Source organism: Pleurodeles waltl, chromosome 3_1 (genome assembly GCF_031143425.1).
Source record: "Pleurodeles waltl isolate 20211129_DDA chromosome 3_1, aPleWal1.hap1.20221129, whole genome shotgun sequence".
Classification (NCBI taxonomy): domain Eukaryota; kingdom Metazoa; phylum Chordata; class Amphibia; order Caudata; family Salamandridae; genus Pleurodeles; species Pleurodeles waltl.
Window position 1 is genome coordinate 1043911132 of NC_090440.1, and position 23878 is coordinate 1043935009.

Below are 23878 nucleotides of genomic sequence, written 5' to 3' on the forward strand. Positions count from 1 at the left end.
CTGATTTAAGAAAAGTGGAGCTGCATCGAGGTCAGCTCCACTTTTTTTGCGTCCCAACACCACCTTGTGTGAGCCATCTCTAAGATACAGCGCACCATGGCAGTAGTTAGGGAACTAGCGTCAGAATTTTTTAGGCTAGTTCAGAGCTTTGAAGGATTAGCGTAAAAAATGTTGACGCTAATTCTGCAAAGCTCATTGAGGCCCATTGTAATCAATGGTGTGCCTCCTTTTAACGCCTGCTCTGAGCAGGCGTTAAAAATTCCAAAGGAAATGTCACAAGGAAATCTCTTAGATTTCTTTGTGCCATTTCCCTCCACCCCTCCCCCCAACAGGGGAACACCCCCTTTGCATACATTATGCCTGACACAGGCATAATATAGTGCAAAGGGTTACAAAGTGGCGCAATGCATGCATTGCACCACTTTGTAAATTTGGTGCTGCAATTTTGGCCTTCTTGGGCCGCATTAGCAAAAACAAAATGATGCTAATGTGGCGTGAGGAAGTGCTAGGGGCTCTTAAATCTGCCCCTCAGTTTCTTGTCCTGAAAAAAGTCAAATAAAAATATAGTGGGGCATGGTAGAGATGCCCGTAGTTATAGTTCAGTGACCTCGCTACAACTAACTACAACTTGCGTGCCTATGATCCACTGATTATGACCTCACATATTAAATCACTCCCAACATGAGGGCATGAACCGATGCATTGCCCAAATTATTGGTTGTATGACAGTGTATAACTGTAAGTGTCATCGAGGCCGTTCGCCCATATGACGTGGGCGTCTAATCGTGGGTGTGTTGGTTTATGCTGTTGCTTGAGAATATGTAACTTTTTATATTGGCGATTGCATCGGCTATGTGCAGGTTAATTTAAATGGACTTTACGTTATTAGAAGCAGAAGACCTATTCTTTGCATACCTTTTATAAAATGAGGAAGATTACTTATTTTGAAAATCGCTGAAATAAATGTCTAGAATACTGGATTCTTGATCCTTACATACACTATCAGCCCCTGTTGAAATATTTGTATTTTTTGTTTTCATTCATCATGGTTTAATCACGTAAATGTCTTTTTGTCATATCATTTTTTGCCATGTCGTCATCTTTTTACGGAAAGCTCAAGTGACGTGAATTGCTGCAGCTTCGTCCTTAAAGTGGTTCAATTCCTCCTGTGAACTCTGGGCTCAATTCCTACTTTGAGCACTGGGCGGCAGTACATGATTACTTCATTGCATCCAGAGGAGCGCAATCTCCCATTTTCATCAGTCATAGTTCTAAACATAACTAAAAGCGAGCTCTCCGTGCGCTGACTATAGCCGAGACGCCCAGCATACATTTTTCAAAATATTCACACCAGACAAAAGACGTTTTTTTAATACTGTGAATTTCTATATATGTAAGGGGTTAAAAATGTGAGGGGTCGTTTTAGTGTTTTTCTTTTTCAGAACTGTCATTAATGATCTTCAGCACGCAGAATATGTTATCCAGTCTGTATATGCATCATTATAACTTCATCCCAGGAACATGTGGTTGCGGAATTCGTAATTTCTCATGCAAGACAAGAATTCGATGTAATAGAAGTGAAATATTTACCTGACCAGCATTATCAAATAGTTTATTAAGATCAGACTTCTTGTTTTTTAAAAAATCAAGTTAACAAATTAAATCCAAATATATGTCTGTACGTATGACTATATGTGTGCGTTGTTTTCGAATTGTCAAATATAAAATCGTATTCTCGACCTGAAGGGTGAACGCACAAAAAATCGCTCTGTCTTCTTGTGATCTTGTCTGCGTGTAACAGTAGGAATTGTATTTAAACACACAAATTGCAAACGGGAAACATATATAACAGCGATATTGAATTTTAAAAAACGCCTAATAATGCGGTTTTCCCTTGGATCGCAAATATGCTGATATTTATAAGTACTTGAATCCTTCACACATGCGTCAAAATGTATAAATATACGCACAGATCCGCTAATGGATTTCCGACTTTAAAATCCGATCTATTGGTTCAACAAAAGATTGACTTTAATAGAATGTACGTAGGACAAGTATTAATCTGATAATCGCTTACAATCCATCAGCACGGAATTTGTCACATTAAGTTACCAGTGGCGTTAACATAAAAAGCATTGGTTGAACTTGTCCTATGAGAAACTTCTATTTCAGCTTTTCGGTGGAAAATAATTTGGTTTGCTGGGGTTCAGTTAAAAGTGTGTAAGGACAGTTGTGGGGCAGGCGTCTCAGGTATGACTGCATCGATTGAATGTGGTGCGCTCCTCCGCAGGTTTGGTGTCTCCTCGGTCTCTGTAATCAGGGGAGTCGTGCAAAACTCTGCATCTGTGGAGAATTACTGGTGACAATCTCACTAACTAGATACGTCTAGCATTGCACATTTGTATATTGTGCACACAGGCGGTTTCTGGACCATTCCTCTTCCCACCAGTCCCGTCCAGTAGTACGCCTGCAAACGGAAATGCGTGTCTAAAACACCAGAGACTAGAAGAAGGCAGCAATTATAACATCAACGCAGAAACCCACAAATTCAAAAACAAGCATTTACACGACAGGCTTATCGTTAAAATGTCACTAAATGCGACCGTATTTGAACAATTTCGTAATCCCACCTCAGACCTGTCCAAACCTGGAACTAAAAATACATAAATACAGTAGCGCTTGCGCTGACATGTTTGTAGCTGTTTGATAATTAGTGGTCCTTCCCATGGGTGGGTGGGGGCGAGGGTCTGCCTCCTCCAGGCAGGCTCTCCTGTTCACGAAGCCCCCCTCCGACAGGTTCCTTCCTGGAGTGAGGGGAGGGCAGGAAGCTCCTCTCCGATGGCTCCTTCTCATTAAACCAGACCCGCCAGGTGCGCCGTGCTGGCTCCTCCCACGCGAACGGGCGCATCCAGAGAAGAACAAAATGGAAAGAAGCTCATCTTTAGAAATGGATGTATTTTTTTAATTTCAAAATGCAGACAAACGCTTACCTAGGAACGCAAAACGTGACGCACATAGAAGTATACACAAAGAACATGAATGTACATAGGGTTGTGACTCTATTACAGTCTTAACTGAACCTGTATTTGTGTGAGGGTGTATGTGTGTGTGTGCATATACACACACACATAAATAATATATATGCATACATATATATACACACTGCCTCTCCTTCAGTATTGGAGTAAGTTAGTAATATTTAATGCAATATTTACACAAATGTTTATTTATTCGACACTTCGCTTTATACATATATGTAGCTACCCATTCTCTCTCTCTCTCTCTATATATATATATATGTATATATATATATATATACATATATACATATTAGAGTGGCAAGGACAGAAAGAAAGAGACAAAATTATATCGGATTATCCAAATCTCCTGGTACATCATGTTGCACAATGCTGGCAAAGTATAAACACGCAAACATGACGTATGATTCTTCCTGACAAACTTTCTAAAATGCAATAAATATACAGCTGTTTAGGTGTACGCGTTTCCCCGTTATTTGCTTACCTCTGTCCGCACAATGGCCTGGGAATCATTGAAAAAAACTAATTCAGGCTGAGAGTCGGAATGCAACTGACACCTTTGCTTTACGAAAGTCGCGTGTCAAGCAACTTTGCACGATTTCTAAAACAGATGATCTGTAGATGGTGTTGATCTTACCGATGCAGGGAGCGATGGTCGGTAGTTGCAGAGGCACTGAGGGAACGCGTGTGTGCTCCTGAGATCCATTACGGCGCAGTCACAGCGCTATTATAGCCGGGAGATTAGGGCTGGGTCCCCGGCCGGTAATTGAATTAGCCGCTGAAAGGACTGTCAGGTGGAGTGACGTGGCGCATCTCCGCGGTCTATAGGCTGTGGGGAGCCGGGATGTATAGCCTGACCTTGCAGCTCATAATCATAATGCCTGCCTTGTCGTACGAATCTGGCCCCATTCTCTTCTGACAAAACGTCTGGCCCGTCGGTCCCTGTAGAAAGGGGAGCGCTATTGTATGAGAACAACTCATTTATGTCCGTCGAAAAAAGGGGGCAGCCGGCCCCTCAGCCGGACCTAAAAATGGGATTACCGCAGCGTTCATTATTAAGCATATGCATATACCGCCTGCACGTGCGAAGAGGGCATCGTGGCCCTGCGATGGGTGCGGACTGGGAGGGCCCCGGGGTGATCTGGATGTTTCAGTAAGCAATGCATGCACAGAGACCGAAGGTATGTATGCAAGCTGTCTGTGCATCTGTGAATATTTGTGGGTGGCTGGGAGGCGGGGGGGAGGGGGGGGGGGGGGGGCGTCTTGCACACGGATACACACACTAGTGCACTTTTTCAGAATGTATAATGTATATATCTGCCTTTGGGACTAACATGCTTTCTGGAAACATACCATGCGCTACTTTACCATTATCTAACACTCTAATAAAGCGCCGAAATTAAATGTGTTAATCCGCTACCGTTGAAAATCAGGAGAAAGTTTTAACAGATCCACTCTTACATATTAGATGGTCTGCTTTCTGTTTTTGTCTGGAAGCTACAAGAAAGGCAGGGAGAGTAGTGATTTGAATGGGTTTACATTTTACCTGAAACTGACAAAGGCTGTGGAAATATTTACATTTGACTTGAAACTAGAGTCATGTATGTAGTGATGCTGAACTGACGAGCTGAACTGCACCGGGGCTTAGAATGTGCACCCCACCGTGTACAAAGCATTGTTTTGTTATCTGCGGAGGAAGGATTTGTAGCAGAAGCCACATCATTGTGTCAATATTATGGAAAAGCGGAAGTGACGTGTTGAAAGTTGCTGACTCTTGTAATGAACTGGCCTCTCTCTCACCGGTCTCGGAATACCTGTTAGCCACGGGAGCACGCAGCGCCGACTGCTAAAGAAATGTTCACCTGAACGCACCCCTGCTTGCTGCACAATCACAGCTGCACATCTGCCGCAGCGCCGAGCATGCTGCCGCCTGACAAGGCGCTGTCGGCGGATCCTGCGTAAACACTCATATATTTTGTGGAGCATTAGCTCACTGGTGCATAGAATGTCTTCAGCATTTTTGGTGGACAAACGAGAAATTATCCAGCCTTGTCTAAAAACGTTTCTAGGTATTTCCATTTAATGTCAGACACCAGCATTTTTTTCGGTATATTTATTCTACGACTCAGGTATACAATGTTTTCATTTTCAAACACCCTCTGGCTCCTAGTCCTAGCATTTGCTCGTTTGTCTTTTAGCCACAATATTTGCCTATTTGTTTTCTCCGATTGCTTTCCGATCTCCGCTGTGGTGCTTTCACGACCCAAACCCCTACCTCAGTTTCCTTCCACAGCATTTCTTCTCCCCACACTTATCACACTGTCCTGTCTCTTTTGTGCAGTTTATCACAACCCTGCAGGCGCATCCTTGAATGTAGATGGAAAGTTACAACAATAATCTCTTCTGCGTCACACTGCCATCCTTCGCCGCTTTTGCTCGCTGTTCTCCTTTCTTGCTTGCTGTTCCCTCTCTGCTTTGCTTAAATATAGCTTATTTGCTTGTTTTCCCCCAACACAGCTGGTCACCTATTTTCTCCACCGACCCCCTTTAATGCTCCATCATCAAATTCTCCCATTATTTTTCTGTGGCCCCTTTCGGGCCTCTCTAGCCCCCAGAAGCCAGTTATGGTTTCCATTCTCACCTTCACTCGATCACACGGTTAGCTTGCTTGTGTTTTTCGCTATTTTTTTCCTTCTCTCCTACCATTGTCTTCCGATCTCTTCTCTAGGCTCCATCTTTCAGCCCTTGCTCCCTAACACCCTTCCCACCACTCCCCCTCTCCTTAGCACTCAAAATATTACCTCCCCTCTTGGGGTTTAGGCAACCAAATACACTTCAGGAAACACTCTTAACCCCCCCCCCCCAAAAAAAATGTAAATAATTAATTAATAGCTCCGGAAGAGCAAATCAGAGGGTTGGAGAGCCCCCACACCCCGCACACACCTTCCAACCCATTGTGGATCATTTAGGGGGATGGGCGTGTGCGTTGCATTCAATAATAAAAGCTATAGGGCGCCAGAGCATTCATCATCCCATTACTGTAAGAGATCCGGGCGCAGTACATGAGAGCTAAAATGAATTACCGACGTTAAGCCGTCAATAAAGCCATTTCTGTAAATGGTGTCTCCAAAGGCTGCGGCATTATTCAGCTGGCTTTATCAGCAGCCTGGAAATTGCGAGCAGGCGCTCTCGGCGTGTAATAGGGCCCTGCTCGCCGTGATTAAGCGGCCTGCCAGCGAATAGTGACAGTGCTTTTGACCGGGTTTTATTCGCCGTCCTGTGATGAACGCCAAGCTGATCAGGCGGAATGAAGAGTAATTAAAACCTATAAATTATCTCGCGCGCGCCTTCTCCTGCTGGCGAGATAAGGCGGCCGGCCCCCATTTAGGCGCGTGAAAGGGGCCTGGGCGCACAAAGGCGACGTGGCTAAATGGGAGATCGATAGTGTCCTAATTAGAATTTAATTAAGTACCCACAACTCGCTTTTGGGATAAAGATTTCAATTTTGAGAACTTATATATAAATAAAAATCCTTAATCTCACTGCGGCCAAATGATGTGGTGTTATGAATGCGCATTGACTTCTTGGAAGAGGACGGTTTCAGTATTTTATTTTAATGTGGGTAATCAAGCCAATAATTATTTCTGGTAAAAAAATATATATGCATGCCTGGGGACGGCCATGCGCATGCAAGTGTGTTAGCCTAACATATTATCCTTGCAAAGAAGCGCAGTCCCATTCTATATACTATTTACATCCTGTGTGTGAGCTCACATATTCCCGCAAAATGAACTGGTTTAACGGTAAACTAGCGCCTTGAAGCTAAACAGTTCCATTATTTATAGCGCCTGAAAAAACATAACCGTATTGCTTTTGATCAACTTGTCTTGTAATTATGTAATATATGAAAATACTAGTGCTTAAACTTCGAGCAGTACTTGTGGGCTGCCTTTCAAACATGGTCAAAGTGGAGGCAGTGGTGTTTTGATGAAGAGAAAAGGGTAAATAGTTCCAAAACGGTGTCAATCAGACCTCATTTGCTAGACTGGGTTAGCTTTCGAGACATCAGACACCTGGAACAATATACGCATTGACTCACACATCGAGTCTTCCTTTTCTGGCAACAATCCTAGTTTTTTTTTCTTCATAAAAACATCCAGCCGCCGCTCTTTCCCTTTCCGTGTGATTTTTCCAAGTCTGTGCATTAGGAGGTCAGGTAATGCCTTACTGAAAATAGGTACACAAATATAATAAAAGAAAAGCCAGGGTGAAGTCTGAACAGTGTCTGTTTATTAGAAAAACAAAGCACTAATTTGAATTGGTTTAATGCTTGCAGCCTTGTTTTATCTACCGATGTCATAAGAAAGTGCCTTTCTAGTTTGGCTAAAGTATATTTGGCAACCGAGCACACATCGGTAAAGTGTGAGCATTGCTACATCAGCGGACCACGTTCGAGTAGGAGTGAACTTCACAAACATCACTCGCTAGAACCATTCCACTTTAAAATGCTTTCTGAGCCATTTGCACACACATAAACATAAACAGAGGCGCGCACAAAGATAAAACAAGTGTGCAGCGAGCATCATTCAACATGAAATGGGCAGCAGCCCTTTGATATCGTGTAGTGAGAAACAAAACATATACATTGAGGCTGCAAACTGCGACATCTCTAAAACACATATGGCTCACCAAGCACGTGATTTATGAAAGATCAGCACAAAAAATGGAATATTCAAAAAGGCAATGCTTAAAGATATTTAAAAATACAATTGAAGTTTGAAAATGTCACCGCAATAACAAGACGTAAAGTAATGCAAACCATCGGAGTTCCGGAGAGTGAAAAATAATATATTTCGGAGAAAGGATCTGTGTCAACTTAGAAAGGCGACCTCACTGGGCATAGAATATGTCTGATATCAGTCTTGAATAAAGTATGCATGTTTGATACCTTTTAAAAACATGGGTTACTCGAATACGTACAAAAAACATAGAAGGCCATCATCAGTGCTTTGAAACTTTGAGTAAGCAATGCCAGATACTCAAAATACAGCTTTTCAGAAAAATACACCCTCTCAAATTAAAACTGATGAGGCATTGGTGAAGCACGTGTTTTTGGCAAGGAATAGTCGAATTCATGGACGAAAATGGCCAACACACATTTCAGAATGTTTTTCAAGTCAGTGCCTTTTTACATCTCCGACAAACACCACAATGTCTAACTTGTCTGCCCAAATGCAGTGCAAGGAAAGTTAAAGATATAATGAGTCTGTTTATTATAAAAGTGATTTTATTTTTATTTATTAACGTGATTTAATAGTCTTGGTTTGGAGATGCATATGAGTTTTGTACGCTTGTGTGTGAATGGAGAGAGAGAGGATGCTAGCCCTCTTTTTGCATTGCATCTTAGGCACACTTGAAGTGTACTAGGTCGTGAGACAGCTGCACTTCACTCAGGAAAGCTTGAGAAAAGGTTACATTTTTGTATGAATCACAACTATTAGCTTTGTCAATTCTTATTTCCCATCGCCAATAGGTACTTAACATCTTTTTTGCAACCTTTTATATACATAACTTGTTTGTTGTCAGGTTACCACACTCGATATATTTGTATTTATTGCATTTGTTTATATGTACTTCTCTGTGCACTGATCATAAATACGATTAACACGGACTGTGTTTTTGTGTTTCAGAAAGATGGTAAGAGTTAGAAACGACCGACTGCCTTCGCCCCGAGCGGTTTTAGGGCAAAACAAGGCTATTCTATCTATCTGCCCTGGTCGCCTGTCTCCTGGTGGAGAAGCAGACCTCTTCACAAGAGGAGCCTGTTGACTTAGCAGCTATGCGGCCTCCCATTCGACCCAAGGCGCAAAGCCAGGTCCTCCTCTGCGCTGACTTTACATACACACGTTTCTTCTTCCTGGCGCACAGTCCTCGCCTTCCAATTGGCCGGCGTCACAGGTGCCCAGCCTCATGCAGCGCTCTGATTGGCCCACAGCACGTGCGCCAACACCCCGCGTGCATCCGGTCCGGGAATGTATGTTGTGTTTTTAGGGGCGAGGAAGAGAGGAAAAGAAAGTACGTGACAGGGGAGGGGAAGAGGGTTGAGCGAGTCGAGGACAGGGAGCGAGCTATACGGAGACACGGAGTTGTCAGCGAGATTACAAAAAGGCCGGCAGTGCTCCACGCGCACTCAGCCCTAGTAGGATATCCCGAGGATGGTAGCCGGCAGCAAGGGAAACCCGTGCTAGCGGAAATAAAGAGTAGACGCGTGTGCCTTTGCTGGGCTGCAGTGGCTGCGTGTTAAGGACACTTCTGCTACTTGTGACTGTTTTTATTATGAGGAGCTCTCGGAAGTGACCCGTCTCGGATGTGAAGCAGCCGCTCTCCCTGAGAGGGGTCGCGCGCCCACCGCCTTTGAACATGGACGAGGTTCGAACGCAGCAGCGTCCGCGCGACTCCAGCGGCGCGAGTGACGGCGAGGGCGTCACGTCGCCACAGTCTAGCGTCCGGCACGCGCCCTCACCCCGCGCGGGGCTGGTAGTAGTGGTGGCTGCGCAGCAACAGCCGCCCCACCCGGGCACCGCGCAGCACCACGCGCCGGCGCAGCCGCACCGCACCACCAACTTCTTCATCGACAACATCCTGCGGCCGGACTTCGGCTGCAAGAAGGAGCCGCCTCCCGGCCACCGTAGCCTCCAGCAGCAGCACCCTTCGCCCCCGGCGCGGGGCCCAGGCTCCGCGGGGCGGGACGTTGGGACCCCGCGGCCGCCGCCAGCCCTTGAGCTCTCGAACTGTGCAAGTGACAGCGGCGGCAGCAGCTGCTGCTCGTCCTCCTCATCGGCCGCGTCTCCCGCCGGCGGCCAGGCCAAGCAGCCGTCGGAGGCCCGCGAGAGTCCCCCGCCCGGTTCGGCCATCCTGCTAATGGGCTCCGGCGGCGGGGCCGCGGGGGCAGCCAAGTCGGACCCCCTGGTTTGGCCGGCCTGGGTCTACTGCACCCGCTACTCGGACAGGCCGTCATCGGGTAAGTGTCGACCTCGGGGTGGCATCAGCAGCTCTCAAACTCGGACCAGTTCATGGTTCCCGCTGCCGAGAGATCCAGCATTTATTAAACAGCTTTATCTAGGTTCCAAATATTAGTTGCATATCAACTTTTCATTGCCTACAGTATAAGTGAATTGCAGGCACTCCATAACCCCCCAGATCTGCTTATCAGGCATCACGGTCATTAAAATAGGTTTGAATTTATTTTCTAATTTGCAAAGCGAGAATACATGTCAAAATAGAAATCATAATTTCATGGTGAAAAAAAGTTGATAATATGTACAAGATAAATTACTGCTGCAGTCCCTAAGAGCTTGCTTTCAGAAAATAAGCCACAAAATTAAAATTCATTTTTTTTTATTCCACATCAGATATCCCTGGTTTCTTAAATAGAAGTTTTTTCATGTTTCGTGCTTTTTTTATTCGTACCTCGCACAATACTTGCTCCCATCCAAGTAATACGTCCGTCAAGAACTCTCGTTTAGTATACATATAAATCTCTGTTGGGTGTTCCACATGTCCCCATCAACTAAGCTCATTCTGATTCAAAGAAAAAAACAGTGATCTCCCGAATGCGCTGCAGACACTTTTTTTTTTTTATCGAGAGCGCCTTTTGTGCTTTTTCCGTTTCTTTTTCAAGGAGAATGCAGATGTCTTCCCTGAAATAAAACACATTGGAAACAACGATAGTTGTTGCTTTAATCTGGACTTGTTTGTCTATTAATGCGTGTGACTGCCTCTACCTTTGGCTTTATGACGAGTTCTGTTATTACAAAAGCCTTTTATTGAAAACAACATGGATATTAATTAGCATAGAGTAATATTTGGCCCTCAGGCAATTCCTTTCCTTTCTCCAGAGCCTGTGGGTCTGCCAGTGATTTTTTACCTGAGTCACTCTGTGGAGCTCGAAGGGCACCATCACCAGTACACCACACTGGTAAATCATGCACGTTTAATTTGCTATAATAGAGCCCTGAATGTTTTCCTCGTTGCATTAAAAGGTTTTCCTATTGTAGTTTACAAGTCGAATTTAATAAAGAGTTAGAAGAGCTGTGCCTTATTGTCAAAATAACTGAAATAAAGAGAATGTGCTGTGTGTTTTTTTTTTTAAACGAGGATGCATTCTGGTGTCTACACATATAGAATTCAGAAATAATGTAATTATCCGTGCAGGGATGGAACATTAATGTGGACCAGCTTGATGGCTTCACAATAAATGTGGCTTGCTTCCGCTTTCTAGGCACTATATTAAAAAACACGGCCTCATTGCATTAAACACTTAAGTTCTTTGTGTCTCCATTAACCACAGATCTGTGTTGAATGGTCCTCGGAACAAAAATGACAGCATACTTGGCATTAACCCTCTTTTTCATTACACTGCACGCACAGGCGTGCGTTTTTTGTCGAACTATGTTGCCCGAAAATACATTCAGCGGTGAGCCATTAAATATGTAATCCTTGTACCTGAAACGAGAGAACAGTTATAATAATTTGGATTTTGAAAATCGCCCCGCACTCAAATACGCCACAGGCACCGTCGCCAGCGCCTTTGGACCTTTTTCCAGTTCTGTCTCCAGGTGGGTGGATTGACATTTGTTCCACAGATGAAAACCTGGGTAATTCGACGACTCAACATTACAAACTTGAGAAAATTCATAGTCATGAAACACACCTATGATGTGGAAAATAAATTGCCAACAAAAAGATAGCTGTTGCACACTTCAGTCTTGAACAGCATAGCTATTTGCCTTTAAAAAATAAAGTTTACCTGTATGTAACTACCTCTGCCCTTTGCGTCATGTAATTTTCTGCAATGAAAACGTATTCAAATCAACATGAATATTAATTAACCTAGGGTAATATTTGGTCATGGGCACCCACTTGCCTTTTCCCAAAGGTTACCACGCTAGATGGGGAGTGCCACCAATGTTGAGTGATGTACAGTAGTACACCATGCTAATACAAAATGCACGTTTAATTTCCTACACTAGAGTCCTGATTATTTTGCGCTTCGCATTTAAACGGTCTTTTCTCTGCAGATTACAAGTCTAAATTAATTAGGAGTTATAGCCAAAATAACTGATAAAAAAGAGAGTGTGCTGTGGTTTTCAAAACGAGGCCTTCTTTTGATGTAGAATCGCTAAAGACGTTATTATCCGTGACTTGGTTAAACATTAAATTGGACCAGCTTGATAACTGCACAATAACTGTACCTTGCTTCCGTTTTCTAGGCACTATATTAATAGTCACGGCCTAAGGGCATGAAGCACGGCAGCTCCTTGTGCCTCCGGTAACTGCAGTTCTTGTTGGGCGACCATAGGGGATACATTTGACACTGTAGATTACTTTAAGCCTCTTTTTTTACTACACAGTGCCTACATGCATACACGTTTCGGGGGTGAAATAAGTGGCCGAAAAGACACGAGTGGACTATAACCATCGCAGTGAAGTGAATTGTTGGTGTCGTTAACAGTATAGTCGATTTACTTGAAAATAGGAAAAAACATAGTTTAATGACACATTTCAGCGAAGTTAAAGTGTCGCTTCGTGAGAGAGAAAAACGTTGCTGAAGATAAATTTTTTCAGCCTTTGCTCCACTTTTTTTTTTCCTTGTCTTTTGCTTGTTTCTGTTTAGCAGAACTGAATTGGTTCTGAGTGTGGCCGTTTACTTTACAGTGAGAGGCCAGTCCTGAAGTGTCTCGTCCTCCAGCCACTTCCATCTCCCCGTTCAGGGTCCCTGCTGTCCCCCTCGGTGAAAGTGATACATCCCTCGTCTCTATCCAAGAGGTACAGATACCTCTGTTATTGACACTTACCCCTACTTGAAACCAAGAAAAGCTCCTTTGATTGACTACACTGATTGATTGTCCGATTGAGCTGTCAATCTCTCCGCTCCACAAAAGTCACTTTCGAGCCATCTGACGAGCTGCAAAATGATTTTATTAGCATTCTCATAGCCGCACTCGGCAGCCTTTCCTGCCTAGAAGCAGATGCGGGTTAGCTTTGTGTGGGGTGACACACATGCCGACCCCGATCGGATGCAGGAAAAGGCCTCAGCTCCCAACATGTCTTTCTGTCCTGCCCCTTGCAGGCTTAAAATGAAGGCAAGATACCCGTCCAATGCTGCTGACTCCACACCATATGCCAGGTTCGTAGCGTAAAACTCAGACTCGGATGCGGGAAGACAATGTATGCGCGGCCCAGTTCGTGCTGCAGATAGACATTCGTTTATTAAGGACATTCCTAAAGGACGTGCTCTAGAAGTGTAGAAACTCTCGACTTGGACTGAGTTGCGAGAGCCTCTCCCTTTCATTGAAACGCGGTGTGTGTAAGTCCTGCTGCCGGCCCATCCATGTCTGCGTCGCCTCTATGTGGAAAGACGACGTCGGCCTTTAGTTTCACTTTCTCTCTCTCTAGGCTCTATCGTCTCTCTCATATTCTTCATAATCCGCATTGCTGTCCGGTGGTTACTTGACTGCACATACGGCACAACGTGTCTGTGAGAAGCACTGCAGCCCTTGTGTAAATCCTACACGTTTGAAAGTAATGCATAGAAATGAGGTTATGAGCCAGAACGAGATTATTGTGCCCACGCGCAAATACGTTTTGGATTGTCTATCTATCTATTTGTCGTGAACAGTTATCACGGTGTATTTCACGCTTTTAAAACGTGCCCGCTAAATTGATAAAAAACAAAGAGCGTCTTTTCCGTTGTGTTTGGTTTTTTAAACTGCCACACACGGGAGCAGTTTTTCATGCAAATACAATAGCAATGCCCCTTGAGTGGTTGGTCTTTTGGTAAGATTGGCTTAACAGCTAGAACCAGCAAGCTCTGTAACATGGCACAGAAACGCGCCTCTTCTGTTAATTATGGGCTCTGTGTTTAATTATATGCCTCTGGTTGTCAGTAGCTTTGTCTGTGCCTTCAGATACTCAAGGGGATGTACAACGTGCACCTTAATATTAAAATGCACTAATCCATGGCTCTTCCATCAACAGCACATTTTAAGTGCAGCCCACTGACAATAATAATATGGCGGGTCACACCTCGAAATATGTATTTAGCGTGTACTCAGAAATAAAATCGACAACATTGTTCCTGAGATGTATAATGTGAGATAACTGTAGAAAATAGGTCATATCGTTTCAAGCAGGCATACTGCGATTATATGTTGTCATCTTTTTATAATCGCACTGACATCAATACTTTTTAAATGCTTTATTTCATAGCAGATCTATTTGTAGATTTTTACATATTTACTTCACGCGCTTTTAGATCGATACTGGGTCAATATGATTATAAGACTGTTTAGCTTGCAGACGTATCCTTCTGTTGCTATTTAATTTTGCGCGTTTCACCTTTAATGTATTTTCCTCGGGCGCTTCTTGTATAACTTTAGTGAAAGAGGTAAACGACTGAAGTGTAAAAAACCTGGGAAAATAAAGTGTGTTTTTTTTAGGACTAAGTAAAGCGTGTAAACAAAGCAACCAAAACATAAGACTTTCAACTATGCAATTTTACTTTTTTTTATAACCAGATTTATTGTTGATTTTTTTAACCGAGCGACCTAGGAGGAAGGATGTCACCCTTGTTTATGATCTGGTACCTTAATATAAAGTTACGGAATATTTTACGAGGGATGTATGGGGACGTTTAGGTCTCTCAGGGTTTAAATGAATTCATTGGATGGTTTTGACCGGAAGTTTATTTGTGTGAAAATGTCCACACAATCAGTTCAAAGGGTTGACATTTGCAATTCTTTTCTCTCCGAAGGTCCACGCACCAGAAAACTTAAAAAGAAGAAGAACGAGAAAGAGGACAAGCGGCCCCGGACCGCCTTCACAGCCGAGCAGCTGCAAAGACTTAAAGGGGAGTTTCAAGCCAACCGCTACATCACAGAGCAGAGGCGGCAAACCCTGGCCCAAGAACTCAACCTGAACGAGTCCCAGATCAAGATCTGGTTCCAGAACAAGAGGGCCAAGATCAAGAAGGCCACAGGCCTGAAGAATGGGCTGGCCCTCCACCTCATGGCCCAGGGACTGTACAACCATTCCACCACCACGGTGCAGGACAAGGAGGACAGCGACTGAGCCCTGGGCAGGGCTGTGGACACAGACTCAGACACGCCCACCCCTCTATATAGCCAAACCTCATATGACCTTGTATATATTTAATTCCAGGTAAGACAGATGCCCGGCTGCCTCTAATTGCTGGGAATGTTCTCTTTTTTGGATGTCGTTTCTCATGTTTTAGTAAACGTCTGGCCCGACTGAACCTTTTTTGTGTGGATTTGCCCCTCCGATGCCAACATGTTCGAATCTTCACCAGACTGCAATACTGAACCGTCGATCCAAGCCAAAGATTTTATTATGTTCAGAAATCAGTAGTCCAAAATAAAGTGTAGGCTGTGTTCAGGATTCGGGCTAATTGTAAGTTATTGGTTTTATATATATTTAAAGTGAAGATTGACAAGTGTACCGCATGTACAAATATACTTTATTTTTCAATAATCTTTTCGTGACTTTGCCTGTGGGTCAGGGAGGGTTGGGGAGCTAGTTTAAAAAATTCTGAGGCATCAGAGAAGGTTGCAAAACAATACTTGTTTCTCCACGGGTTACTCATAGCCCATATTTTCCCATTTCAGATTTCAAATGTGTGTTTAGGTTGTAATTATGTCCGTGTTGGTTCTGTTGTCTTTCTATAAGTGCGTGTGTTTTGTATTTGTGGGTTGGTTTGAGAGAGGAGGGGGTGAAAGGGAGACAAAGAGATGGAGAATAACGGATGATGAAATGATCAATGGAGTAAAAGAGACAGACTTGGAAAGACAAGAGCGAGGCACAACGAGAAAAAGGAGGAAAAGAGAAAAATATAAGTGAGAGACAAAACACACCCAACAGAAAGACCCACGGATGACCACAGTGTTAACAACGCGTCGGGTGTCCACGGGGTCTTCCCTGCACACCTCTCCTTGAGCCGTCCCGGTAGCTGCCAGAGAAACAGTTTTTGCACAATCATCCCGTATGTGCTTGGAAGAGTATGCTCATCGCACATTAGAGGGGTGGAGTAGTACGGCCTATTGAAAACTAAACGTAGGAGTCGTCACCATGCAAAAAACACGTTGCTTACACAAACACACTCAAATATGCCTCAAGTGAGAGCTGATGTAGATTTATGTAGATTATATTTTGATTTTCAGTAAACAGTATGCCGAGGCCACCTGATCATTGTCTGTGGCTGATGAGCTGCCCGTGGTGCGTGCGCATGTGTCTGTGTCCGTTTGTGCGTGTATGTGAGCATCTGCCTCAGCCTTTGTGTTTGCTCGTGCCGGTATGCGAGGGTGTGCTCATGTGCCGCCTGCCCTGCATTCGTGTGTTTACCTGCTTGTGTGTGTTGGACATGTGTTGGGGACAGGTTTCCGCACGAGCAAAACGTACGTCTTCACGTAAAACCCCAAAGGGGCATCGATTGCTGCTCGCAGCTGAGGACACGCGGTGGCACTTTGGTGTACACATAAACCGAGGCCTGCACTGTCGAGGAATCCCCGGGCCCATTTCACAGGGATTCGCCGTCTTAAAGGGACAGTGTCAGTGGGTAAAAAAAGCTTCAGAGGCCCCTTTAGTGCAGCTTCAGTGGTAACGCCAAGAGGATGTTTGTGTTCCCACAAATAGTTGAACTGTTTTTCGCCTCTCGGAAGGCCTTTAACATGTTTGTAATACTTGTCTTTCATAGACAGCGTTGAAATGCGAGATGTGCAATAACTGTCTGAAGTTCAACTTTCATCCATGGTTAAAAAAAAATGCGTCCCGTAAATGCCTCCCGGTGGATATTACGTGGCGGCAGCTTTAATTCACGGGGACACGGACAGGGTCGAGGTTGTGGGGAACGCGTCGATGTAATTAGGAGCGAAGGGGCAATAAAAAGCATGAGGAAGAATGGAATTAAATGCAGGATGAGTGAAACGTTATGATATAAAGCAAAGAACTCCGCATTTGTATACAGGTGTTTAGGGCAGTGAGAACTTCCCGATGACGTGCAACCATTGAGGTAATGCCTGGTAATTATTCGTCATTATGCAGGGTATGGAATGGGGACTCACTATTAATAGCTCACACACCGGCTCATCCTGCCCATCTCCCCACAACCCCGACCTCCTCTAGCTGAGGGGGTGGGGGCAGCACTGAACGTCCTCACAGCACCGGGCACGCTGACCGGAGAGGGGCCTATCGGGCCTACCACCAGCCACAAAGCTTTGCTCACCAGAGCATCAACGTGAATAGCACCGCACAGAACCCCGTCCTCGACCATTCAAACACGAAAATAACGTCACACGGCCTTACTGGACAATTCAACCTTCGTCGTTGAAACCAGGCTTTCTGTTGTTGCAATGTATTTTGAGCAATACTCCAAATGAAGGCAGGCGGAAGGTTTAGCAATCATGGCATTTCGCGGAAAGGAAGATTGGTGACTTGCACTTGTAGGTTATTAGGAGGACTACACCACCCTCAAAATGTTATTTGTATGTGTACTTACACATCCCATGGCCGCATCCTAGCTTGTAGTATTTGAGAGGGTTGTGAGGGAGTTTGCGTGGTGCCCTTAGTTATCTTCTGACTATCGCTACCCTCAGAATGTGGCAGCGCCTCTTCTTCGCCATTATAAAGCAGTTTCACTTTGTATACCGTATTTCCACTCGCCGCCCCTCCAGGCATCTGTTCCCGGAGGCAGTCCCCGACACGTACCTCGCATTCATCCCATCTGAAAACTACTAATGGCATTTATGAGCAAGGCAACCCCGTCCATTCAAAGTACTGATATGTTTTTCCATCCAGTGAGATGCCGCGCTTACCTGATCTAAAGTGTTTCCTCAGGTAATATGATATATGTTGTGTTTTTTAAAATCTTCCCTGAGGTAGCCAAAAAGGCACAGTTCAACATTTCGATCCCCCCGCCTCACTCCCCGCAAAAAAGGCACAAGCACGTGAGCATCACGCATTTTAAGAGCTCAACCCTGTCGACAAGCCTGTAAAGTCTGTGACATTTCACGATCTGTGCACATGCACCAGTCCACCCCACAACTGCCTCCACTATACCCACGCAAATCTATCACACGCCCGTTCTAAGAGACGCCGCTGTTACCTGCCGACAGAACCTCGCACAACATCCCATTTCATGCCCCAACATCAAAGCACCACATTAACAGGAAACAACCATGTCTTGGGATCCCGGCACTCTTACTAGCAAACAGCACCCACGCGGACCTCTTGTGTGTTGGTAAAATGGGACTGCAGCCATAGTTAAAAGTTGCACGTCATATACGCTGTCCTGAGCGTTTCACTCCCAACTTCTCGAACCAATGGCTTACGTGCCATGGTCTCAGAAAGCGCCTTGTTGGTGTGGCCTTCAAGGCACGTCGGAACAGTTTAATCTATGTTAGACTTGGCGCTAACACGATTTCTAGGGGGGATGCTACAGTCCTCCACCTCAAAGACCATTCAGGCAATCTCCTCCTGCAAATTGTAGTATTAGCTACTGTATTGTGCCCGGGTTTGGAATAGCCTCTCAAGAACATCGACCTGGCAGTCTCTAGGGTGAGCATGTAGGGTTGAGTCAACTTCACTTCGGGAGCCACGGGAAGGTTCCACCGACTAAAGCACTGGAAAGCGATTTGTAGTCCCGGGAAAGGCCAGATGACCCAGAACAATCGGCAGTAACTTTTAGACTCCTTGATGCAGGAGTGCTAATACACTCCATGCCTTACCTTTTTTTAAAATACTTTAGTGCCCCCCAAGACTACATTTATATGAGGTGGGGTCGCCCTGTAAGTAATTTTAACAGAATTCTGTGCAGAATAACAATAATAATCTACTAAATCCGAGCCCACCCGAATGTATTCACAAACTGGATGAGGACTCCAGGTGAAGCATGCCACAATGATGATGTGAGTTAGAGGCCTTTAAATTCTATATAATCAATCAATCAATAAACCATCAGTAAATAATACGCACTATGGTTTGTAGCAGGATTTTAAATGCGCAAACAGTGACACCTTCCCTGATTGCTTCAGTCCAGTAGGCTATCTCTTGATATGTGGACACAGAATGCACCAAAACTGAAGACTAGATTTGTAACACATTTGGGATGCACATTATAATAGAGGAAAACCTTTTGTTAAAGGAAGTGTATACGTGCCGACTTGTGTGCAGAGTGTAACACACATTATTTTAATTTGGGAAGTATAAAACGCAATGTTAATAAAGTGTTACACATATCTGCCCCCGCAAAACAAAAACATTTGTTGGTGAATAACACTTCGAGGTGGATGTGTGGAACAAGTAGTTTTCCCTCATAAGAAACCTTTGTTTGTGATACCATTGGTACCTATTTTTAATCAATCTTCAGCATGTTAAAATAGCAAGATGAAAGTGACACGGAATGTACCACATTATGCTGCACAGTGTGCAATTCATTGCCACATAATTCAACCAACTATGCTCTTACTTTGCCCCCCCCACTGCTGCACAATTCCAGTAGCCCCAAAATGGCCACTATTCTAAAATAGAATGTAACAAGCCACCTAGGAGTCGCATGACTTTATGAAGGATCTTGAATACTACCCTTTTTCCTCTGTAGGATCACAACTCTTGGTCGCTTGTAATATCTGAATAAATGGCCAGTAAGGGATACTTTATCTCGCATATTGTTTTTAAACAGCCTTTGACTTAAGTAGCAGGATGAGGTCAACCAGTGTTTGAATGTGCTTTCAGTTTTGTGACTGTGGAAGTAACCGTTTTGGAACTGTTCATTCACTCTTGAGCTATACTGCATGCAGCAAACCTCCTACGGTTTTCAGCCATCCTGCTTAATCTTTTGTGGAAAAGGCCACTTGCAGTAGGACATGTCCTCTCAAATGAAGATATAAACTAAATTGGGAGATGCCATCTTAAATGTGAGAAAGGAAGAGATCACTTCCTGGAGGAGAGCCCATCTGTAGTGGTAGAGGTCTGGTCAAATGAGAAATGACCAAGCAATTATGGGCACCGTCTCCAGTGCTACAGGCTACTCAGAGCAGGTGACTCCTCCAAACAAGAAGCCACTTCCAATGAGAGGAACCACCTTCAAATGGAGAGTCTACTTTCATGAGGAGAGCCCATCTCATTTGAGGAACACCACTATCAATCAAAGGATTCATGGCCTAGGTGAAAAACCACATTCATTGGAAGTTGCCACTCTCAAAATGGGACGAAAACCAGCCTAACTGGAGAGAGCACCTTCATTGACCAGGCTGCCACCATTAGAAGAACCCACCTCCAATGAGAGATACCATCTTGAAAACGGAGATGCTACCTCCAGAGAAAGAGATCACCTCCATCGAGAGGTGCTGCTTTCAATCAAGCAACCATGTCCAACAGGCAAACCACCTCTATGTGAAAAGGCCAAACTAACTGGTGAGAACACCTTCAATTGCCTAGTCCACCTCCAAAAGCAGTGGTCGTCTCCCGGAGGAAAGAGCCCTTCTAACAGGATATACTGCTTATAAAGTGAGAGACCCAACTCTGTTACAAGTTATCTCTACCTTGAGGCGACCTCTTTATTGAGTGGCAGTCATTTTAAACACTTCCCATGTGTTCTGTCAATGCCTTTGGTTAGGATGGCAAAACTAGGCTTTTCTCTGAACATTACAAAAAGCAAAAGTAATATCACATTCAGATTTGTTGAAGCCTTTCATAACCGGAGCCAGATGCTCTGAATGTTTCCCACAGCAGTCTATGCGACTGTCCACTACTGTGTGCATGCTGTAGCATATTGTCACGCCAAGGGTTGGCTGCTCCTTTCAGGAATTGGGTACGCTTTCCTTACATACCAATCTGTGGGATTTTGTGTCTCCTTAGGCTTTATTTACTTGGAACACATTTGAACAGGGGCAAGGTCTGATCTTCTGTAATCTCTTCTGATATGGGAAGTTACCTTGTATACATTGTTTCTTGAATCTTGAAAAGGCCTTTCTAAAGATTAGAAGAAACATGTCAGGTTTGACAGTTATTGGCGAATATAAGAACATACTCTCTCAAGAAGATTAAAATAGGTCTGAGAGATAATCAACATGTACTAGACGCATTTTATTATCACAAACGCTGCATGCAGCAAGGACCCATGAATGCTTTCTCTCATACCTTGCAAAACACCTGCTCAGCTTGTCTTTACCAGTTCGACACTGCTACCATATGCACATGTGGACCACTTTTCAGCATCTGATTCACTAATGAGAGGCACTTTCATTTTGGTGCCTGTTGTGTGTCCCAGTCTGACCTTGCCTGGAGTCACACTAGATGCTTTGCACTTATGTGGACGTTGTTGTGGCATCCTTCACTTGGTATGAGGGGATGTCTGCAATTAAAGGTGCTTGGTACCGCCAACCCAACGCATATAGGCCTCGGATTAGGCCAGGGATTGCAGTCCCCTTCCAACCCCTGGTTATTCTTCAGATGTGCCATCACAGTATTTGTTTCATCAGAAAAAAACAAGAGAGCTAGGATTTAAAAGAGGACTGCTGACGGCTCCTACCTTTAAAATAATAAATACACTCGTGTTATGAGGATATAGCAAATGACCTCGGAGCTCTGTGACTTTATTACCTATTCTAGGTCCAGGGAAAAACCTTCCCCCGACTAGCTGTTCTTCTGTCGGTGACCAGTAGAAGTTTTTCCTATCCTGATGTGAAGTAATGGGGATAATCGGAAAAGACAGATTGGAATAGGGATATAAACTGTTTTCAAGTACAGTGAATCATTTCATTAAAAAAACAATCGCACGAATTATGTTTTTAAATGCAGTAATCGCCATGTTGAAATTAGCTACACGTGCAAACCTGCTTTTACTTGTACTGAAAGTCTAAAATCCAACCAATTGTGGATTATCAAAATATCCCATTAATATGGTTGTCATTTTAGAAGTATCTGTTCAATGTGAACTCAGCCATTAGTATAAGTGCTAGTAGCTCCCTCTAACATGGGCCACGTTCTTCAGTCCTACGTTTTAATCAAAAGCGCTTTGTACTTTGGGGTTTGTGAGCTCACATTTTACAATAGTAAACTCAAAACTACAAGGCTCGAATGCAATATGCTTATGGCTAAAGAAGATGGGCTAAGTGACCTTCTCATACACAACACGAAGTCAATGGGCAGCTATTGTACGGTATAGCATAGGTATTTATATACCGTTTTCCTGTCCTTGCGATGCCCAGAGGGCTCCGTGTTGTCTGCGCTTCACTATGGCTTCGCAGTGCTGTATACCCTAAAGTGCAAACGACAACAGGCGTCCTTTTAGCCCCTTGCAATGGCACCCGCGTGGCTCCCGTGAGGCTTCCGTCTTCCGGAAGTCTGCTCCCGCCACAGGTGGTTGAGAGGCTGAGGTGAGGTAGAAAGCCTCTTTGTTAGATCTTGCACAACCAACGGCTACTGTTGTCTATTTCCAAAGCAGCACCCTAGCTAACATGTCGTATTAAAGAGGAAAGGAGTGATATATGGTTTTCTCCATCACATTAAAACGTCAGTCACCAACAAAGAACGACATATGCTGCCCACAAATGGTTATGTTTTCGGCGTGGAAAATTCCACCGAAACCTTGGACCGAGTGATTCCGCCTGGCTCCTTTGAAGAACATTCCACATAAGACTGTAGAGACAATTAGGCTAATTCATGGGCAAAGGCCTTGCCAGAGCCCCGTTTATGCGACCACGGCTCAGAGGCAGCTGAATTTAGCTGGTGGTACGCACCTTAATATTCTGGACCGAATCCCTAGCTTATTAAACGACTCGAATTATATATTAGTGGTTAGATACTGAGACCCAACGAGTGTTTGTGTATGTATTTGCATTTATATTTTAAGAGCGTGTTTGTTTGTTTGTGGTTACAATAGCGCCACCTACCGCTGGGAGTCCGCTTCGCTGTTCCTGAATACATTGGTGCAGGGTGCAGGAAGCTCCGATGCATGGCAACATATAGTGGTGGAAGTTGTACGCACGGCCTTTTATTTGCAAAATTTACAGGTGATTTTAGTCTACACTGTACTGCTTTTAATAAACGAGTCCTCTCGAGTTAATTTGTGCTAAACAAAAAGACAATCATGGAAATACAAAACCGCAGGCCTTTATGGGATGTTCCTACGAATCAGACTACAAAGCGGTCAAGGAGAGACGATATATTACAAGCAGGTGAAACCTTTCAACAGAAAAAATCAATCTATCTATCTATCTATCTATCTATCTATCTATCTATCTATCTATCTATGTATCCATCTATCCGACCCCCGCCCGCCTGGGTACCTGTCTATCTAGTGGTTTTGTCTGGTTTTGTCTAGTTATCTAACCTATCTATCGGACGTGGCGATATTTAAGTCTCTCGTCAATGTCAGGTACCACCCACAGGTCCAGCCTTCCTCTGTCGCCTACGAAGGTATCCCCTTCGACTTGTGTCCCTTGTGCCAGGCGCGCCCCCGTTGAGGACATTACTGCGGCCATGGGGGCAGGTGTCTGCCGGTGTAGCAGCAGACAGAGGAGGGGGCAGCTCACGATAAACATGGAAAACTCAACTGGATGAAAAATAAACGGGAAACACGTGCAAACTCATTCTACAAATTGAAATTAGAGAAACTCCGCAGTTGAAAGTTTGCAGTCACAGCCAAGGACTAACGCTGCTGTTCTCTCACAGATGTGCTGTTTGTTCCAACACCCGATTTTACAAATCGAACGAGTGCGTTTTGTGCACCTTTTTAGAACCCAGGGAGTGATTTCCGGCGCTGT

General features: G+C 44.3%; 1 protein-coding gene across 1 annotated transcript; it reads left to right on the plus strand.

Annotated features, from left to right (window-relative positions):
• Positions 1–9071: 9071 nt before the first annotated feature.
• EN1 (engrailed homeobox 1) lies at positions 9072–15547 on the plus strand. The gene is made up of 2 exons (XM_069221323.1): positions 9072–10059; positions 14854–15547. The coding sequence occupies exons 1-2, from the start codon at positions 9459–9461 to the stop codon at positions 15168–15170; spliced, it is 918 nt and encodes a 305-aa protein (XP_069077424.1). The 5' UTR covers positions 9072–9458; the 3' UTR covers positions 15171–15547.
• Positions 15548–23878: the final 8331 nt, after the last annotated feature.